The sequence below is a fragment of the Lethenteron reissneri genome, chromosome 67 (genome assembly GCF_015708825.2).
Source record: "Lethenteron reissneri isolate LAM-NWPU_2019-01 chromosome 67, ASM1570882v1, whole genome shotgun sequence".
Classification (NCBI taxonomy): Eukaryota; Metazoa; Chordata; class Hyperoartia; order Petromyzontiformes; family Petromyzontidae; genus Lethenteron; species Lethenteron reissneri.
In genome coordinates, this window is record NC_083845.1 from 2,357,536 (window position 1) to 2,375,873 (window position 18,338).

General features: G+C 50.6%; 1 protein-coding gene across 2 annotated transcripts in view; it reads left to right on the forward strand.

Annotated features, from left to right (window-relative positions):
- LOC133360222 (uncharacterized protein C1orf21-like) overlaps positions 1–18,318 on the forward strand; it is a 34,827-nt gene extending 16,509 nt beyond the window's left edge. The window contains exons 2-6 of one of the 2 annotated variants that reach the window (XM_061578855.1): positions 7,101–7,359; positions 8,717–8,868; positions 10,001–10,065; positions 17,050–17,110; positions 18,271–18,318. In XM_061578855.1, the coding sequence (XP_061434839.1) occupies positions 7,218–7,359; positions 8,717–8,868; positions 10,001–10,065; positions 17,050–17,110; positions 18,271–18,309 (459 nt within the window). In that variant the 5' untranslated portion in view covers positions 7,101–7,217 and the 3' untranslated portion in view covers positions 18,310–18,318. The remainder of the gene's footprint in view (positions 1–7,100; positions 7,360–8,716; positions 8,869–10,000; positions 10,066–17,049; positions 17,111–18,270) is intronic. The other variant, XM_061578856.1, reaches the window with a different exon arrangement.
- The last annotated feature ends 20 nt before the right edge of the window (positions 18,319–18,338 follow it).

Below are 18,338 nucleotides of genomic sequence, written 5' to 3' on the forward strand. Positions count from 1 at the left end.
TGGGTTCGTAGCAGTCTGGACCAAAGTCCTCCTTGCGTTGCGGTCCCTATCTCGGGCACCCTCGTGATAACGGATCTCCTTGGCTACACTTTCCCGTTATCAGGTGGGTGCGCCGCCGCCATTCCCCGGCCGCCTCGGGGCGTTCATCTATTCCTGGGGACCTTCCTGCTACTCGGCGTGCAAAGGGATTCTGTGCGGTTGGCGAAGCAGCCATCATGCGCTTCTGCATGAGTGTGCATGTGTGTGTATCTGTGTATCTTGGCCACATTAATCGAATTTTTATTTGAGGGTCGCCACTGAAATGTTGAAGATCTGCAGTTGAGACCAAACGTGCTGTGAGCATCGCGGACCTGATAGTGGTGAACGTAGCTAGACTCGAGGGTGAGTTTTGTTAAGCCTGTGTGAAGACCGGTGGGGAAGGACGAAATTTAGTAGTCCAGGGTGTCAAGGAGGACGGAGATGAATTACATATTTTAGCCGTGCAAGATGTGTGGGGAAAAGAGCAGCGGTGAGGGAGCAGGGTCCACTGCTAAGCCCAGTCCCCTTGGGTCTCGGTGCCCTCTGCACAATGGGGCCCATCCCCTCTGGTTTGTAAACAACCCCCCATGAGTGGTTGTAGTTGTAGATATCAGGCCTTGCCGGTGCGTTTAGCCCAGAGGAAAGGTATGAAGCATGTTAACAGCCTGTTCATTGAAGGGAATCCACTCCGAAAGTGTGCCAGAATTAATTATAATGTGCGCGCTCGCTAGTGTGAGTGGCCTTCATAGGTACTGCTCGCTCACAGCACTTTACCCAAGCAGCCTGTGTAGGCGACACAGGGGATCCTTGTCTTTGAGTTTGCATCTGTGTGTCTGTAAATGGCACTGTTTTTACATGTGTGTGTGTCTACGTGTATCTGTATGTTTGTGAGCAAATATGTCTGTGCTGGGAATGATGGCGTAGTGATTCGTGCACCTTTCCTCGAACCTGGTGACCTGGGTTCAATTCCCACTCACAATTTTTATGATTTTTATCTGAACCGATTCTGGGCCTCCACTAGGTCAGTTCAGCTTTAATAAGAACCTGGTGTGGTGTGTGAACCATCAGCACTGGGGAGAGATGAAGGCAGCCGGGCGTGGTGCTGGCCACACGGATCTTGTGCCCCATGTCAACCTTAATACGCGCTCACGTTAACACGTAGTAGGCTTTGAAGACCAATATTATTCATAATCAAGGTTTTTCGGTTCGATCGTGTAAATATAAATGTGTCGATAACCCACCGCCACCCTACACGGCCAATTAGTAAGCTTTGTCATGTGAACAAAACATGTCAATTAGTTGCTTGTTTCGGCACACTGCTGTGATGGAAAGTGATCCCACAACGCCGTTTCGCTGGCGATTACAACCAGCTTCATCGGGTGGTTTGCCAGAATTGGGAAGAAGTCTTCCAGCTTCTTGTCTTGAAGAGTCGGGAACCGCGACCGCAATTGGCATTGAATTCCTGGTGGCTACTGAAAGCAATCCGAGATTTTAAGGATAGGATATTTTAAGAAACGAAATGAATGCAATAAATGTGCATAATTCGTACGGGAGTTCATTCATTGCTTTAACAATGATGTCATCTCTGAGCAAGTTGAACCTTACAATTCAATGGGACCACCGGGTGAGGGGGGTATTGGTCACATTGCGCTGCCCCCCCCCCCCCCCGCTTGGATCTGCCACAGTGCCAGTGTGAAAGTGTAGGCCAAATATCCTGTGAAGAGAGAGGATCTAGCAGTTTAAATGGGTACACCACACTCAATCGGCAGATCACGTGTGTGGTGGTGGGGGTAAGCCATCCAGCCAGCTTGGAAGAGTAGGCCAAAGTGATCCTCCGAGAGGGTGGAGGGACCTCTACCAATTGGCGGTGGCGTGAGTGTGCAAATCACAGGGCTGTACCAACTGCACCCGTCGCCAGCGGCGGGGGGGGGGGACGAGGAGGGGGTCGTGAAGACGAACTCATTGCAGTTTGAAAGCAGTGGCTAACAAGCGCAGAGTTTGGACGTGCGGTTTGGGTGGCTAATTTTGCCGAAAAATAGGCCCTGCTGCGTTAGTGATTTTAATGGGGCGGGGGGGGGTGACCTTTTTGTGATTGCAAGTGCTGAAGGTTAAAGGGATATTTTTTTGTTTACTCTGAAATATCGGCTTGTGCAAGGCCAAATGTTGTAGCCGTTTTCAGTGCGATGGCTTGGACAAGTCGTGGGTTTGATTTGGGGGGGGGGGGGGGGAGGGCCCCTCTCCTCCTCCCCTCGGGGTCCTAAGCAGAACTTATTTTTGTGCCCCCCCCCCCCCTCATTTCTCTCAGTTTATAAAATCCTATTGAGATGAGGGAATAACAAATGAAGACAAAACCATTGCAGTTTGAAAGCGCTGGCTAACGAGCACGCAGTTTGCGCGGCAAATTTAGCGGGAAAATAGGCCCTGAATGCGTTAGTGATTTTAATGGGGGGTGGGGGGGGTGGTGGCCTTTTGTGATTGCAAGTGCTGAAGGTTAAAGGGGTATTTTTTGTTTACTCTGAACTATCGGCTTCTGCAGGGCCAAATGTTGTAGCCGCTTTCAGTGAGATGGCTTGGACAAGTCGTGGGTTTGCTTGTGGAGGGAGGGGGGGGGGTGGGAGGGCTCTTCTCCTCCTCCCCTCGATTGGGGGCCCTGAGCAAATATTATTTTTGTGCCCCCTCTCCCATTTCTCTCAGTTTATAAAATCCTATTGAGATGTGGGAATGAAAAATGTAGATTTAAGTAAAGGCATGGTCCTGCAATTGCGTGCTGGTGCCACTTGGTGGAAGAAGGGCCTCCACTGGAGGCAGCTGTTAGAGAGTCGCTCTGCAGGGGGTATCTTTGGCCTATTCTTCCACACTGACCAGACATCTTGTAAGAGGTGTTAATCTCCCCACGGCATGCGATCTGACGATTGACGAACTGTGATGAACCCGTTTCCACTGCTGAGTGGAGGGACGGCAGGCAGAGGGGGGTCCGCATCGTTTCCACTGCCGAGCCGGGAGTTTGACCTCCTGTGTCCTTATCCATTTTGTGTACAAGAACAGAGAGGGTGGTCGGATGGGAGAAGGGAGATGCAGACAAGTTGGCGGTGAGAGAGAGATCACAGTAATTGTGCGATTTATGTTGATTAGCCTATTGTATTGTTCAGAATTTCTAATATTGTATTGTTTAGAATTTCTAATCCTTTCCAGCTCGGAGCCCGCTTGCTTGCCCGTCGCCACATGTAAAGCCTTGTTGTAGCTGCTCTCTCGCTAGTTCAGCAGTTCCACTGTTGGATTATATTTTTTCCGCCTGAGGACGACCGCTTGTGTTGCGATCGAAACGTCGTGATTTATTTTATTTTCTACCCACGTGACTTTACCGAAAGAACCAAAGAGTGTGGATTCCTGCTTCAAATCAAGATATCATTTCTAATTGGAGCTAATAGTTACCGCGCCGATATATTTGGATCTGGTGCCCCCCGTGAGCCACTTGTGTGCCTTTGCTTGGTATAACTGTTGCTTCTCATCCACCACTGGAGGTTACACAGGCAGGCCACAGCGTGCCTTCGCAACCTCACCCCCGACACGTTGTTCCTCGGTAATAATATTCTGCCCCTTTTTAACATTTTCTATTGCCTTTTCACAATTCCAATTTGTACTGCTGTTGGTGTCTTATAATGAGATGAGGGCCTCCCCCCCCCCCCCCACCCCCATGGGCGTTACAGGGATGGCCCCCGGTGTCTCGGTAGAGCCAGCTCAGCGCTGTGACCTCTGCGCCACCTCTTGAGCGAAAAACCAAACGTAACGTGGTAAATGTTATTTTGTGTGTGCGTACGGTCATTTTGGGTAGAGGTTAGGGCCCCGCGCTACGAACTCGGCAACCCGAGTTCGATTCCCGCTCACGGTCAACACCAGTGGCGATGATCTGAACCGGTCATGGGTCTCCCTTGGGTCTACTAGTCTGAATTGAGTACCTGGTGCGATGTGTAAATATTACCACTGGGGAGATGAAGGCGATCGGGTGTGGTGTTGGTCAACCATCCCTTCGTGTGTCGTTCTGGCCTTTATAGGTGTTCGCTAACGGCGCTTGCCCTCACAGTCATTGGTGACCGCACTGAGGCCATAAACTCGCTACAGTTGAGAAACCCGGTTCAATAACAGCTCTATCAACGTGGAGCCGTGGGTCACTGTGCGAGTTCGTGGGTCGTTGCGTAAGTCATTGGTAACTGGGCTGTGATCATCAACTCGCTACACTTGAGGAACTCCTTTTATTCAGTTTATGTGTCGGTGGCAGTGGCGCATAGCACCACTGGCAAAAGCACAACACATTCGTGAATTACACTGCCCCTTAAAGTAAAAAATGTATAATTAGATGTTATGTTCTCCCCCTGTTCTGCAAAGAAACTGACCCTGCATATTGTACTGCGATATAAGAAACTTCCGCTATTCTGCAGCGACACTGACCAGTCGGCTGTAGGGCATTCTCAGTTTATTGTCGAGACGCAGTGGGTGCCCTTTTAGAGTACAGTATACAGGAGTACAGTACAGACTATCGCTAGCGCCACCGCTCGGCAGCGTCCTGAACCTCCCGTAAACAACGCACCCATCATAAGCGCACGCACGGGAAGGTGCCAGATGGCTGTCGGGATTTTTTGGGAATAAATGAACAAATATTTGTGTTTTCCGTCCATGGCAAACGCCGGTAAATAGAATCTTGCGGATGTCAAAGTGGCGGATAATCACGTCGCTCTTGCTGCGAATGAGGCTCATCCTGGCCTCTTGAGTTATTTTTTCACCTGGATCGTCAAAGCAAACAGACCTGTTCTTTACCTGAGGACGGCTGCTTGCTTTGTGGCCGTAACGTCGTCATCATCATCTTCCTAGCGTTGTTCCCGCTGTGGCGCAGGGTCCGCTTTTCGGCATTGTCTTCTCCATTTGGCTCGGTCCAGGGCATCTTCAGGGGATGCGTTGACCGTCTTCATGTCTTCCTTTATTCGATCCATCCATCGCTTCTTCGGACGTCCGCGTGGACGGCGGCCCTCTGGCTCAATACGCACGGCAGTCTTGGCCACTGATGACTCTTCACTTCGCATCACATGGCCGTACCACCGAAGCCTTGCCGAAACGTCGTGAGAATTGTATTTTATTTTGTTTTATTTTTATTATTTTATTGTTTCCCTTCTACGTGACTTTACCGAAAGAACCAAGAAGATGAATCCCTGCAGTCACGAAAGCTTTAAATCGAAATTTAAACTGGAAGCATTCAACAATCGTCTGCTCTCACCTCTCGTGTTTCTGCCCTTCGTCTCCCTGAGCCGCGTTTTTCGGCTTCGTGTCTCAACCCCAGCCGGGCAGAGATCCCCCGTGGTTTGCTTCCGAATTGATTTCGCGACAATGATCTAATTTTGACTTCGTCCAACGTTTAAAGGAGTAAAAAAAACGCCGCTGCTGTTGTTTTATTGAACAGCAGCAGCAGCAGCGTGCGTATGACCAGATCGCCTAGAATGTATGTTGAACTTCTTTCGCACAGTACATAGCCAATCGCGTTAATCGGAGGTGCGGGGAAAGGACAACAAACTAAGCACAAAAAGCAGTTCTTAATAAATTAGCTCTCAATCTAGATTTCAAAGTGCATAGCTCCAGTGGCTTTCCGAGTATCATCAATCCACGTTTCTCTCTTCCTGTCCATTTGTTTACCTGTATAGCCCCCCAATCTCTGCTGACATTCTAATGCCGCGTGCGTAGAGACCAGCAGTGTTTTGTTTTGCATTCTTGTTGCTGCTGCTGCCGTTGTCTCCCAGCTCTGGTTTACTGCTGCTACGTATTCATTGCAACACGCTACGCCACCAGGGCCTTATCACAGAGTTTTTGTTCACCGTTAGTGAGCGTTGCTGCACAGACGGGTAAGGAAGCTTGGTTGTTTCCACACCGAGCGTCTCTTTTCTGAAAACTTCCACCTCCTGTGAACTCCGCCGCAATCGCATTTGCTAGTTGGGTCGTTCTGTAACATTGTAAATAGTGAAAAGTAAAAAAAAGCTAAACGGTTGGAAGGTGCAGCTCTGTAAATTCCTGCTCGCACCACTGCTGGTCGGAAGGGTGATCACCAGAGGGAGCTCAACAGAGCCCTTCTCTACAGGTTATTTGGTCTACTCTCCCACGCTGGGGGGCAGGGGGTGGGGAGGAATTTAAGAAACTCGCCCTCCCCCATTGTTTCTACTGCCACGCCGGGAGATAGAATCGACCCAGCGACCTCTGCGTTTCTTGCCACCGCTCGGCGTATACGTGTGCTGTTTGTGTGCGCGTCTCTGTGAGCAGTTGCGCTACCGTTTGCGGAAGAGATGCCGCTGTCGACTGTTGATCTGCTCGGCAATCGTTAGCTGACGCGCTTTTGTCTCGTGAGACATTGTTAACGATGCAATTTATAATGCGCAATGACATTCACGGACGGAAAAATGACCGTGATACTGAGTTGGGGAGTCAGGCTCGGTGTCACTTGATAGCCAGGTGATAGTGGTGGGGCCTTTTAAGTGTCTCTTTAAAAGGCGATGCAGATTGACTGCTGCTGCTGCTGTGAATGTGCAGCGTTGGGACGATGATTGCCACGTTCCAGATGGCGGGGCTGCCACGGAGAAACGACGCCAGGCAGTAGCGCCGCCCAGGTCGGTGGTCGAGAGAGGAGAAGGAGGTGGTTGAGAGTCGCGCTGCTGCAGCTGCCGATCGTTCTCACGTGAGCCATAGTGCAGGGTGATGGGAGCGGAGAGAAACACGGTGGACGACCGAGAGTAGAGGCGCTGTGGCAGAGGCAGGCAATGGGAAACCGGCAGAGAGAGGCCAGGGAATCCAGCCGAGGATTTGCAAAATGTACGAACTACGATTGGTCGGCACGACCCTGAATACGGCGTTTGTTCTCCTCCGTTGCGCAACTGCTCACTCGGATGCGGGCAGTGGTCGCGGGCGACCGATTGCGTTGCACGATTTCGGGATTGGCGATTTGTTTGCTCGAACGATTTCATTGCTCGTGAGCCGGCTTCAAGAAATGCGCGGGGAAGGACGCGCCAACGCTGACGCGTGGTGTCCACTCCCCTTGTGTTTTCCCGCAGTAATGCGCGAGCTCGGAGGCACGTGAAGCCGCACCGGCGCGCGGCAACTCTCCGCCGGAGGACTCCGCCGGAGGAGGGGAGGAGGGGGCGTGGGGGAGGGAGGGGGAGGGTGCCCCGATGCGCGTGCCCGCAATGGGCTGCGCCTCCAGCAAGAAACAGCAGTCGGTGGGGCCCGGCGACGAGGAGGAGGAGGGGGGGGAGACCAACGGAGCGAGCGCCGAGAGGGCGCAGCACAACGGGGACGCGCACAAGAAGGGAGGTGAGCGGGCGGAGGAGGCGCAACCACCACCGTCGTCGGTGCCACCAGAGTTCGTGGGCAGCAGCGCCGTCATTAGCGTCATCGTCAGCAGCAGCGTCATCCTCATTGATATCATCTTCGTCATCGGCATCGTGAGTGGCCATCAACAGAGCGCAGGGCAATGGAGACGCGCGTTAGGGAGATGAGGGACGTTCCCACCATCATCCCTCATCATCATCGTGGTCATCATCAACCGCTGTCCCACACGAGTTTGAACTTCCGTCGGGCACATTGCGTGTGATGTGGACACAGGCTAAACTTATCGATTGGCGAATTAACGCGGCATTAAAACTGCCCGCCTGGGAGCACGGCTTCCGGGGACGCGTACACCTTGGGAAACGTGTCCACCGGTCCATGACTGTTACATTTCCCCTGTGTATGTCTTCCTTCCAGAATAATCGATCAACAATACCAATCGGTAGGAGTAGCTTGGTTGGCATGGGCCCAGATGCAATTAATGAAATGGACCCCACTGCTCACCACCCCCCACCCCTACTTGTGTACGATTTGTAGCCCAGGGCCTGGTGGGCCCCTCTGGCCCATGGGGGCCTGGTGCAGTTTTCACCGCCTGGGCACGATGAAAGCCACGTCACAGTTTTTTTAGTTTAATTTCATTGAAATATTTGTACTAGTTTTTTTTTCTGTACACGAGAACAAAGGCCCAGCAGCGGATATCCGCCAGGCCCCGTGTACCCTATGCATCCTGATTGATGGGAGAGGGGGGGGGGGGGACACGGACAACCTGGGACACAGTTTAGAGTTTTTAACTTTGGATGTATTTTCAAGGGGTCTACCTCCTCATCCGACCGTGAGTGAACAGATTCGGCACTCTTTCCGCCAAAAAACCACACACGAGATAAGGATACCCCTGTCAAATGATAGAACATTATTTTCTTTGCTGTGTTTATCTTGCGATGACTTTGCTAAAAAAAGAAAAATCTCGTGTAAAATCTGGGAATCTATCTGAAACAAGTTTAAAAAAGGGTTTTTCTTTATTTCAATGGCTTTAACTTTGCAATCCATTCCAGTGCAGCTCACGTTTTTGCCGAGGTTATTGAATTTGTTACTTGCAATGTTTTCCACATTTAGAACCCCATGTGTGGCCAATCTGGCATGGGCTGCTACCGTGCGATCCACCAAGCCTCCCTGCCTGCTCAGCTGTGCTGGAGCGCGCAGGCGGTGGCGGGCGGCGTAGCCACCGCCGCCACCCACGTGCACGTTTGCGTTTTCAGCCTTGGCTTGGTCGATTATTAACGCAGTAAATAAAAATTCGAAAACAACATAACAAAAAATCACACCTTGGCCCGTTTCTCCGCAGACAAACCCTCGAAGACGGACGTGGAAGGGCCGAAGAAAAAGGCCGCCGGCGCCGATGGGATCGGTGCTCTCAGCACCATGCAGAACCACCTCGCCGCCAGGCCCGATGCCAACGACCGATTTGCGGGGATTGCCGGGGATGCGGCGGCCGGGGTGAGCTGCTCCCCCCCCCCCAACTCGCCCCACCACAGCTCCTCCGGCTCAGACTCACAAACCGGGGGGGTGGGGGGAGCGATTCCGGTGGATTCAATCAAAACCCAACCCCCAAACACAAAGGAGCCAAGAAATAGAAAAAAAATCGCTTTGAAAAAGTTCCGTCTTACGGCGTGATTTGAATGAAGTGAGAGAGGGGGGGGGGGGGGGGGGAGTCGGCAGAGTGTACGTCCAGTAGAAGTGAATTCCACTGGTTGCCGTTGGGTGAACAGATTTAGCAGGGTTGGCTACATACACTGTGAAAGAAGTTCAAAATATTTCTGGTTTCTTTCGGTAAAGTCACGTAGAAGGGAAATAATAAAAATCGTACTACTAAAACATAATAAAGTTCTCATGACGTTTCGGCCACATCGCAAGCAGCCATCCTCGGGTGAAGAAACAGAGCTGTCTGAAAGACACCTGAGGACGGCTGCTTGTGTTGTGGCCGAAACGTCGTGAGAACTTTATTATGTTGTATTTGGATTATTTTATTATTTCCCTTCTACGTGACTTTACCGAACGAACCAAGAATATGAATCCCTGCAGTCACGAAAGCTTTAAATCCAAAGTTCAACATACATATGAGTGGGGATTTAACAAACTTGCTCTCCCTATTGTTTCAGTTGCTCTGCTGGGTGCCCACCCGACACGTGGCCCGCACGTTGGGCAGTCGTCTGCCAGGAGGGGGGGGGGGGGGGGGGCAAATTTGGACTGTAACTTCGGCACGTGATGGCCTGCTCGTTTCGAATAACGACACGGGATCATTAACGTCCGCTGTAAAGCAGACGGCCCGCAGTCTTTCGTGATTAACATACGGCGCAGTATTGACCAGGGCTACCTGCCGGAATCGAGATATAAACCTCCGATTAGCACATTTGGCTACGAATGGTACCGGAGAAGTTCTACATAGGAAAGAAGTTCTACATCCATCCGTACATAGTTATGAACAGGCTACCGCTGGGCCGCGTCACCGCCCTGTGTGTTGCGCTTCCGCAACAGGAACCGGGTCTAGCAGAAGGAGGGAGGTTTGGTGGTGATGGTGGTGGTGGTGGCGGCAACAACGACCTTGATGCCTCGTTCTGTTGTTTCTCAGAAGCTGGGAGTCGGGAGGCAGATCGTGAGAGATGGTCTTCAAGTGAGCGGAGGAGCGCGAGCCAAGTAAGGCATCCCGCTGCACGGCGTTTCTTTCCTCCTGAGCTTTTAATCGTTAATGCACGAGTTTTTGTCTGTCTTTCACATGGGCGGGGTGAGGGGAGGGGGGGTGGTCATGAGATTATTGGGTACGAGCAAAACTTTCCTGTCAAGTTGCATTGCTGTTGAGAATTTATCTTGCGGAAAAGCAGCCACATTGATGCGCACGATCTCCTTCGTTCCTATGTGGAAGATCCAAGACAAGCCATGCAACACAAACTGTGGACAATATCGACAATCTAGTAAACCCATAATGATAGAGATCTATTTAGAAACAATCCATAGCAGTGCGATTTTGGCCGTACAGACCTCCGCATTGGCATCGAGCTCCCCAGCACATTTGCCATGTGCAAGGGATAGAATAGAATCAGACATGTAAATAAAGGGCTAATACTGAAGTTTTTAAACAGTAAAAACAGGTTTTACCCTTTCTGACAATAAAACACGAGGTGTTAGAATTTGTTTAAACACCAGATAGATACCTTTTGCAAGGTATAAAGTCTCTATTAACCACACGTACTTTCGGCAAAACAAGGAAACGAACATGCTCTGATAATGATTTTTGCCTTGTCCTTGAAACTGATTGGCCTACACCAGAGACGTCTTTATGGCCCTGTCTCACCGGTGTGAGACCAGAGAACGCTTCAAAGGCGAAAGTACAAAGACAAGGCAAGTCTCGGAACATTTATAGCGCGGGTCGAGCAATTACATCTATGGGATACCTTTTTTTGCTAGTATCTAAAATGAACATTTTAACACCTCCTGTTGTATATTATATTTTCTTGCTGTGGATTTGACACCTGATGATGATTGCTTGTGTTGCAGTCGAAACGTTGTGAGAATTTTTATTGTTTTATATTTTTATAATTTTATTGTGTCCCTTCTACGTGACTTTACCGAAAGAACCAAGAATATGAATCCCTGCAGTCACGAAAGCTTTAAATCTAATTTAAAACCTCCTGTTGTGTTGCCAGAAAGGGTAAAGCCTATTCTTATTCATTTTCATAATTGTTGATATTGGCAGCAAAGATCCCATCGACGAAAGTTTTGCTACCTCTCTTACATGGAGGTACCAATTTCTTCTCTGGCATCTGCACGCTGATCGCCGTGTTATTTAACGGAGCCATTATTGTGAAATGTTAAATTTTATTGGTGCCAGGTCAAACGGAGGCGGGTTGAGTTCGTTGGGGAAGGAATCGCCGTAAAAACTGCTGCTGCTGCAGCAGTTTTCCTGTAGCCACAGGGCGGCCACAGGGCGGCCACAGGGCGGCCACAGGGCAACGAGGGTGCCGCCCGGCACTCGTGGCGCGGTGCCACCATGGCCTGGTGCCAGCGGCGCGTTCGCCGATCGTTGCGGGGGTTTTGCGGTTTGAATCCAGTGACCATCCTGATTAATACTGCGGTGTAAAATAGCCGTAACAATATTACTACGACTAACATCACGGTGGTCGTTAAAAATTCCCGTGCCAGCATTCGCAAGAACAGGCCCGTCGTGTGCAGGCGTTGGGGTACAACATTCGGCAAATTCGAAAGTTATCGGATTGATGATTATACACAACGGCAATCATCCATCGCCCCCCCCACCCCCATGCTACAGACAGAAGAATGCCCCAGGTCACCAGGAGATTAGACTCATCCTCATCTGTTGAGTTCTCATCTAGATAAACAAATTCTACTTGACACTCGTTCGTGTACCTGTGAACTACTGGCACCATCACAGGAGCACGGTTAATTGCAGTGTGTCCTAACATTATATGGGACGCTATATATATTTATAAAAACAAAGACCTCCCGGGTAAACTGTAGGGGCAATTGCTGTTAGCGAGCACCTATGAAGGCAGGCATGGCGCACGAGGGGGTGGGTGGCCTGCACCACGCCCAGCCGCCTTTGTCTCCCCAATGGCAATGTTTACATATTGCACCAGGTACTCATTTGAGGCTGAGTCGACCTAGGGGGGGGGGCCCAGGGACTGGTTAAATTTAAGGTCACTGGTGTTGACCGTGAGCAGGAATCAAAGTCGGGTCATCGGGTTTGTAGTGCAGCGCGATAACCACGACACTACCGCTCCCTTATATACACACACACAAACACACGGTGTCCCGCGTACTATTGTTACGTTTCTTACTCAGGAGAGCCTCATTAGGGGGGACCACGACCGCTGCGTTTCCCCCAATTAATTTATCGCGAAATAACTTGGAGCATGACACCGGCAAGTGCGTGGCCACCTCGTCTTCCAGCAACGACCGCCACGGTGCAGGCTGCCCGGAGTGTTTGCGGTTGATAACAACGCACCTGCGGTATTGGCCAAGGGGGTGGTTGTGGGTCTCAAATAGGGATATTTGTTTTGGGAGAGGTGGGGGCGGAGGGGGGTGGTGGGCGTACCCGCCATAAACATTTAAGTAAATTATATTCTAAAAGAAATTCGCACTGCCAAAGCTTTTGCACCATTGTGAGCCACGCATAGAGACGTAATGTGTGCCGATGCAGGTCCAGTCCAGTCCTGTACCGTGTGCAGTGACCAACTAGCACTGGATCGTGCGATCCCGAATCGCTTTGCGTTTTTTGTTACTTTTACGGTGGTTTTAGTTCCCCGTTGCCACATTTATTTTTATATTGCTGCTTTTTTTCTTTGTTACACATTATAAAAGAGCAATATAAATAACATTGCGAGCCATAAACGGGCTAAATAAAGAATGGGACCCTGCCACAATGGTGTAACAGCAGCACACTGGACTGGCAATCCAGAGGTCGTCGATTGAAACGCCACCATCCACCGCCTCTGTCCACGCTGTAGCATCACGCCGCAGTTAAGTCTATCGGCAACCCGCCTGCAGTGGGGAAAAAGTGTGGGTCCTGCCACCTCATCGAAGCTGTTGAGCCAGCGTGGAAGTGTAGGCCAAAACGCTGCCCAGATGGAACTCCGCAGAGCTCCCTCCTCTAGTGGAGGCCCGTTCCACCACCAGTGGCACGAGTGAGAAATTGTAGGGCTGCGCCTCTCCATGTCCTGAATTAGCCCGGAGTGTCGAGGACACACTCCAGTCGGAGGAGAGTGGAGGTAGCAGGAAGATGATGCTCGCCCGTGTGAAGACCTTTGCATTTTATTGGGTGGTGCCGAGCTGGTTGGCGCCAGACTTGGTTTATCGGAAGGTTGCGAGTGCAAAGTCCAGTTTGGGGTCGGGTCAGCTTATTGTCATTATCTGGGAGCTGATGACAGAGGTCACGGGCCACTGAGCCAGCACCGCTAAGAGCTTGGGTTCGAATCCATGTTTCAGCCACCCACTGTGATTAAACTCGGTTGCAATGCACTCCGATTAGCATGGTTGGCTACGTACGGTGCGAAAGAAGTTCTACATACACACTGCCCATAGACTCAACCACTGCCCATAGACTCAACCACTGCCCATAGACTAACACTGCCCATAGACTCAACACTGCCCATAGACTCAACACTGCACCATAGACGAACGAACACTGCCCATAGACTCAACACTGCCCATAGACTCAACACTGCCCATAGACTCAACACTGCCCATAGACTAACACTACCCATAGACTCAACACTGCCCATAGACTCAACACTGCACCATAGACTAACACTGCCCATAGACTCAACACTGCCCATAGACTCAACACTGCACCATAGACTAACACTGCCCATAGACTCAACACTACCCATAGACTAACACTGCCCATAGACTCAACACTGCCCATAGACTCAACCACTGCCCATAGACTCAACACTGCCCATAGACTCAACACTGCCCATAGACTCAACACTGCCCATAGACTCAACACTGCCCATAGACTCAACATGGCTCATAGACTCAACCACTGCCCATAGACTAACACTACCCATAGACTCAACACTACTCATAGACTCAACACTGCCCATAGACTCAACACCGCCCATAGACTCAACATGGCTCATAGACTCAATCACTACCCATAAACTCAACACTACCCATAGACTCAACCAGGGTTGCGATTTCCGCATGGAAAATGCGGAAGGAGGGTTCAAATTTTCCCGCATTTTTGCTAAAGTCAACCGCAAACGGTGGAAAGACAACTCCTATGACCGCGCGCTTTTAACAACACGTTAATGCGTTCTATTGGAAAGGATACATCATGTACATGTGCTCGTAATCACGGCTCCGCATTTGAATAAAGTATGTAGTTCTTGTGCGGAAATGCGGAAATCATATATTCATTCCAATCAGTAACTCAAAGTCCTACGTGATGCTGGGCCTTGCATGTATCCTTTCCAATAGAACGCATTAACGTGTTGTTAAAAGCGCGCGGTCATAGGAGTAGTCTTTCCACCGTTTGCGGTTGACTTTAGCAAAAATTGCGGGAAAATTTGAACCCTCCTTCCGCATTTTCCATGCGGAAATCGCAACCCTGGACTCAACACTGTCAATAGACTCAACACTACCCATAGACTCAACACCGCCCATAGACTCAACATGGCTCATAGACTCAACCACTACCCATAAACTCAACACTGCTCATAGACTCAACACTGTCAATAGACTCAACACTACCCATAGACTAACACTGCCCATAGACTCAACACTGCCCATAGACTCAACCACTGCCCATAGACTCAACACTGCCCATAGACTCAACACTGCCCATAGACTCAACACTGCCCATAGACTCAACACTGCCCATAGACTCAACACTGCCCATAGACTAACACTGCCCATAGACTCAACACTGCCCATAGATTCTACACTGCACCTTCGATTAGCACGGTTGGCTACGCACAGTGCGAAAGACGTTCAACGTATATACAACAGTGGGTCTTTCTGCACTGCCGTCTGTTCCTGCCCACCAACTTGGCCCCACAGGCCGCAACGCCTAGTGCTGGGCGCTCGCCCATCCCGCATGACGCAGGCTCAATGCCTGTTGAGCTTGCGCGATCCGACGGCGATCGGACGCATTGCGGGTGGCTTCGTCACAGGGTTGGTCCACGTTAATGCCGTTTTTTGGCTATGGTTGTGGCTATATTGCGGCTGTTGTCATCATTTCATTTCAGTTGCGGTTGTAATGTGGTTGTAGTTGTGATTATAATGTTTTTTTGTTATATTGTGGCTTCAGTTGTGGTTGTAAAATACTTATGCACGAGGTGTTGATGATATTAACGTTGTTGATATGTCACTGGTGGATGTTGATATATTATTGTTGATGTGAACAATTATCTTATTGTTGTCGATGTATATTTGTCATTAGATTGATGTTATGTTGAATCGTTCTTGGTGTTGATTTAGATCTGTTTTATCTGTTCATATTGTTACGTCACATTATTGTTGTTGTTGTTTTAAAGTCGGCCAGTGACTGTCGATCAATCCGTTTCGCTTGTGATTCACTGTAGCGATATCCCACGCAAATGCACGGCAGTGCTAGTTGGCGGCCTTCGTTTAACACGTATATCACGTTTGATCGAGTCTCAAGACCTTTTTTTTTAGGAAGGTCCTGGCAGGGTACGTTTGGCCACATAAAAACCTCGCCAATTGTGGCTTTGCCTCTAAACAGTTTGCTTAGTGAGGTCGGTTTTCCAGAAGACTGGGATGAGGGGAGTGATGTTTCGTCTATACGTGGTTGGACATTGCTAAGATTGTTGCGAAGATAGTCGTTCGAGGTACGTATGTTGAACTCTTTTCGCACCGTACGTAGCCAACTGCGCCCATCGGAGGTGCGGCCTTGCGAGAGATGAGAGAGCGTTGCGTCCGTTGGATGGGACTGCGGTGCGAATGAATTGACTGCGTGGAACCATTTATTTACCGCGTGTGTGTGTGATGATGTAACACACAGGGAACTCGACACGCTCCGCGCACAATGCAGATGTTCGCAGGCGCGTTGCCGCACGCATCTAGCCGTCCACATCGGGGTGGGGGGGGAGGCTCAGTGTTGGGGGAGGGGGAGAGCGGTTGGGCATGAGTGCAGCGGTGCGGGAAGGGTGGTGTAGAGACGGGTTTTGGTGATGAGGTGAAATTGAAAATAAAGAGTGTACACGCGCACGCACAAGGGACGGAGAGCGACTCCGCGCTCCTTTAGTACAACGGCAAGGGGGGAATTCACTTGGAATTAGTTCAACCGAAAGAGGGGGAGAGGGAAGGGGGGAGGGAGGTGATGATTTTCTACCCAGGAGCGCAACCCTATTTCCCAGCGCGGCATTTTGCAGGAACGTAACCCCCCCCCTCCCCCGGCCCGCGTTTACGAGGTTTCCCTTACAACGGTGGACGTTAAGATCCCTTGACATCGTTCGCAAGAGTGTGCTGCCTGCCACGAGTCGGCCAAGAGGGTCCAAATTCGCCAAATTCGGAAATGACGCCGCGGATCGCTCGATTGGGATCGCACGCAGCAGTCCCCGCCCCCGACTGGCAGATGAATGTCCCCGGGTCACTCTCTTACCTCTCTCTGTTGCTCCTGCTTGTGCTCAATCACAGGCTGCCGCTCCTTCTCTCGTTCACTCCCTCCCTCCCTTCACTGGAACACATTCCGCTCCACATTAGGCAGTCGCCTTCGCTCACTAAGTTTCCGCTCCTCACTCAAAACTCGCTTATTGTTTCCTAGCTCACCCCACGACCCCCTGAATCTTGCCCCTCATAACCACCACCACCGTCACTGTTCCCTCTTCATATTCTCATTGCGTGGCTGTCACTCGTTCCACATTCATTCAATCCATTCATCATGATTTACTGTCATCAGTTTCGCTTTCACCGAATTCACTCATCACAGATTCGCCCCCATTACTTCCCTCTCATCTGTTTCATTCACCTCATCTCGACCGTTACGTTCACACACACACTCACACGTGTTGTACCGTTCTTAATTCTCCATAAAGCGGCCTTAGTTAAGGCGCTGATTAATTCCGTTAAGATAACAGCTCGTCCTGGTATCTTGAGACCACGTCTGGCCTAACAGAATTGACTTGCACTTGTTTGCAGCCTGCACCTGTCGGAAAGTCAAATTGAGTTCTTCCGCATGTTGGATGAGAAGATAGAGCGGGTAAGTTCATTATTGCATCTCTACATCTGTGATGATGATGATGATTACTACAGTGATGTTGAAGATCAGCTAATCTGTGGATCATATTAAAGGTAAAAACCATTTATAATTTGTAACAAGCACAGTTTTAGTTCACTATCCGAGAGAGATAATGTTTCGGAGGCCACCGGCAAAACCACAAACAAATGCGAGAAGGAGCCACCAGCTCTGTGGTGCTGTATTAGAGAGCTGCCGTGGTGGTGTATGGGAGATGTTTGACCACGCTCCATGAACGGGTGTTTACATCACCCGTAGCAATATTGACAATAATGATGCAAATTTAAACCCGCACAGGGCCACAGATCGCTTACTCTAATCCCCGCTCCTCACAGCCTGTTGTGCTGCTAATACCTCCGGCTTGGGATTGTTTTGGTGAACTGCACAAATGGCTTAGCGAGCGGGGGGCTAACGCCAGGGCACATTTGCTCATTAGGAAAGCAATCCGTTGGACGAGCAGTCAAGGGTGCTAATTATGTACACCCTTTGCGCCGTCGTGAAAGGCCACCCTTCGTTATTGTATATAATGATCTTCCTAATGGTTTTGGCGCAACAATACGGCAGCAGACTTGAGCGGCCGACGCGCACCACCGATGTGTTAACACGGAGGCGTTCAACGGCTGCCTGCGATCTCCAGGAGAAAAACGGGAGGAAGTGCGCACGAGAGGGGCGGGGGGGGGGGGTAGGAGAGAGAGAGGGGAGAGGGTTATGGGGGAGCTTGTATGGGAAAGAGAGGAAAAGAGAGGGAAGAGAGAGGGGATAATGCCTTCGAGTAAAATCGCTAAATGGGGGGACAATGGTCGGGGTCAGGAGCGAATCAACTCGGAGGGATAATCTCTCTCCCATTTTGACGAGTTGCGTAACGCCAATAATACAAACGTTGATTTGGCTCCCGGTGGAGCCGCCTGCCCTCCTTTACGCCGGGGCGGCTCGGCGCTCCGCACAGCTCCGTCTCAACACCCCCCCCACCCCTCCTGAGTCTTAGCTGTGACTGAAGCCATGGGAGTGGGGCACAATAATTGCTGCTGTCACCGCCCCCCCCCCCCCCAAAGTTACCCTGTGCTGTGTGTTTTTTCAAACAACGCACCTTGCCGATCACTCGTCGTGTTTTTCTTCTCCCGGCAGGGCGCGACTACTGCTCTGACGACGAGGACGTGACATAGGCGAGGACCGCACCTCCCCCCCCCCCCCC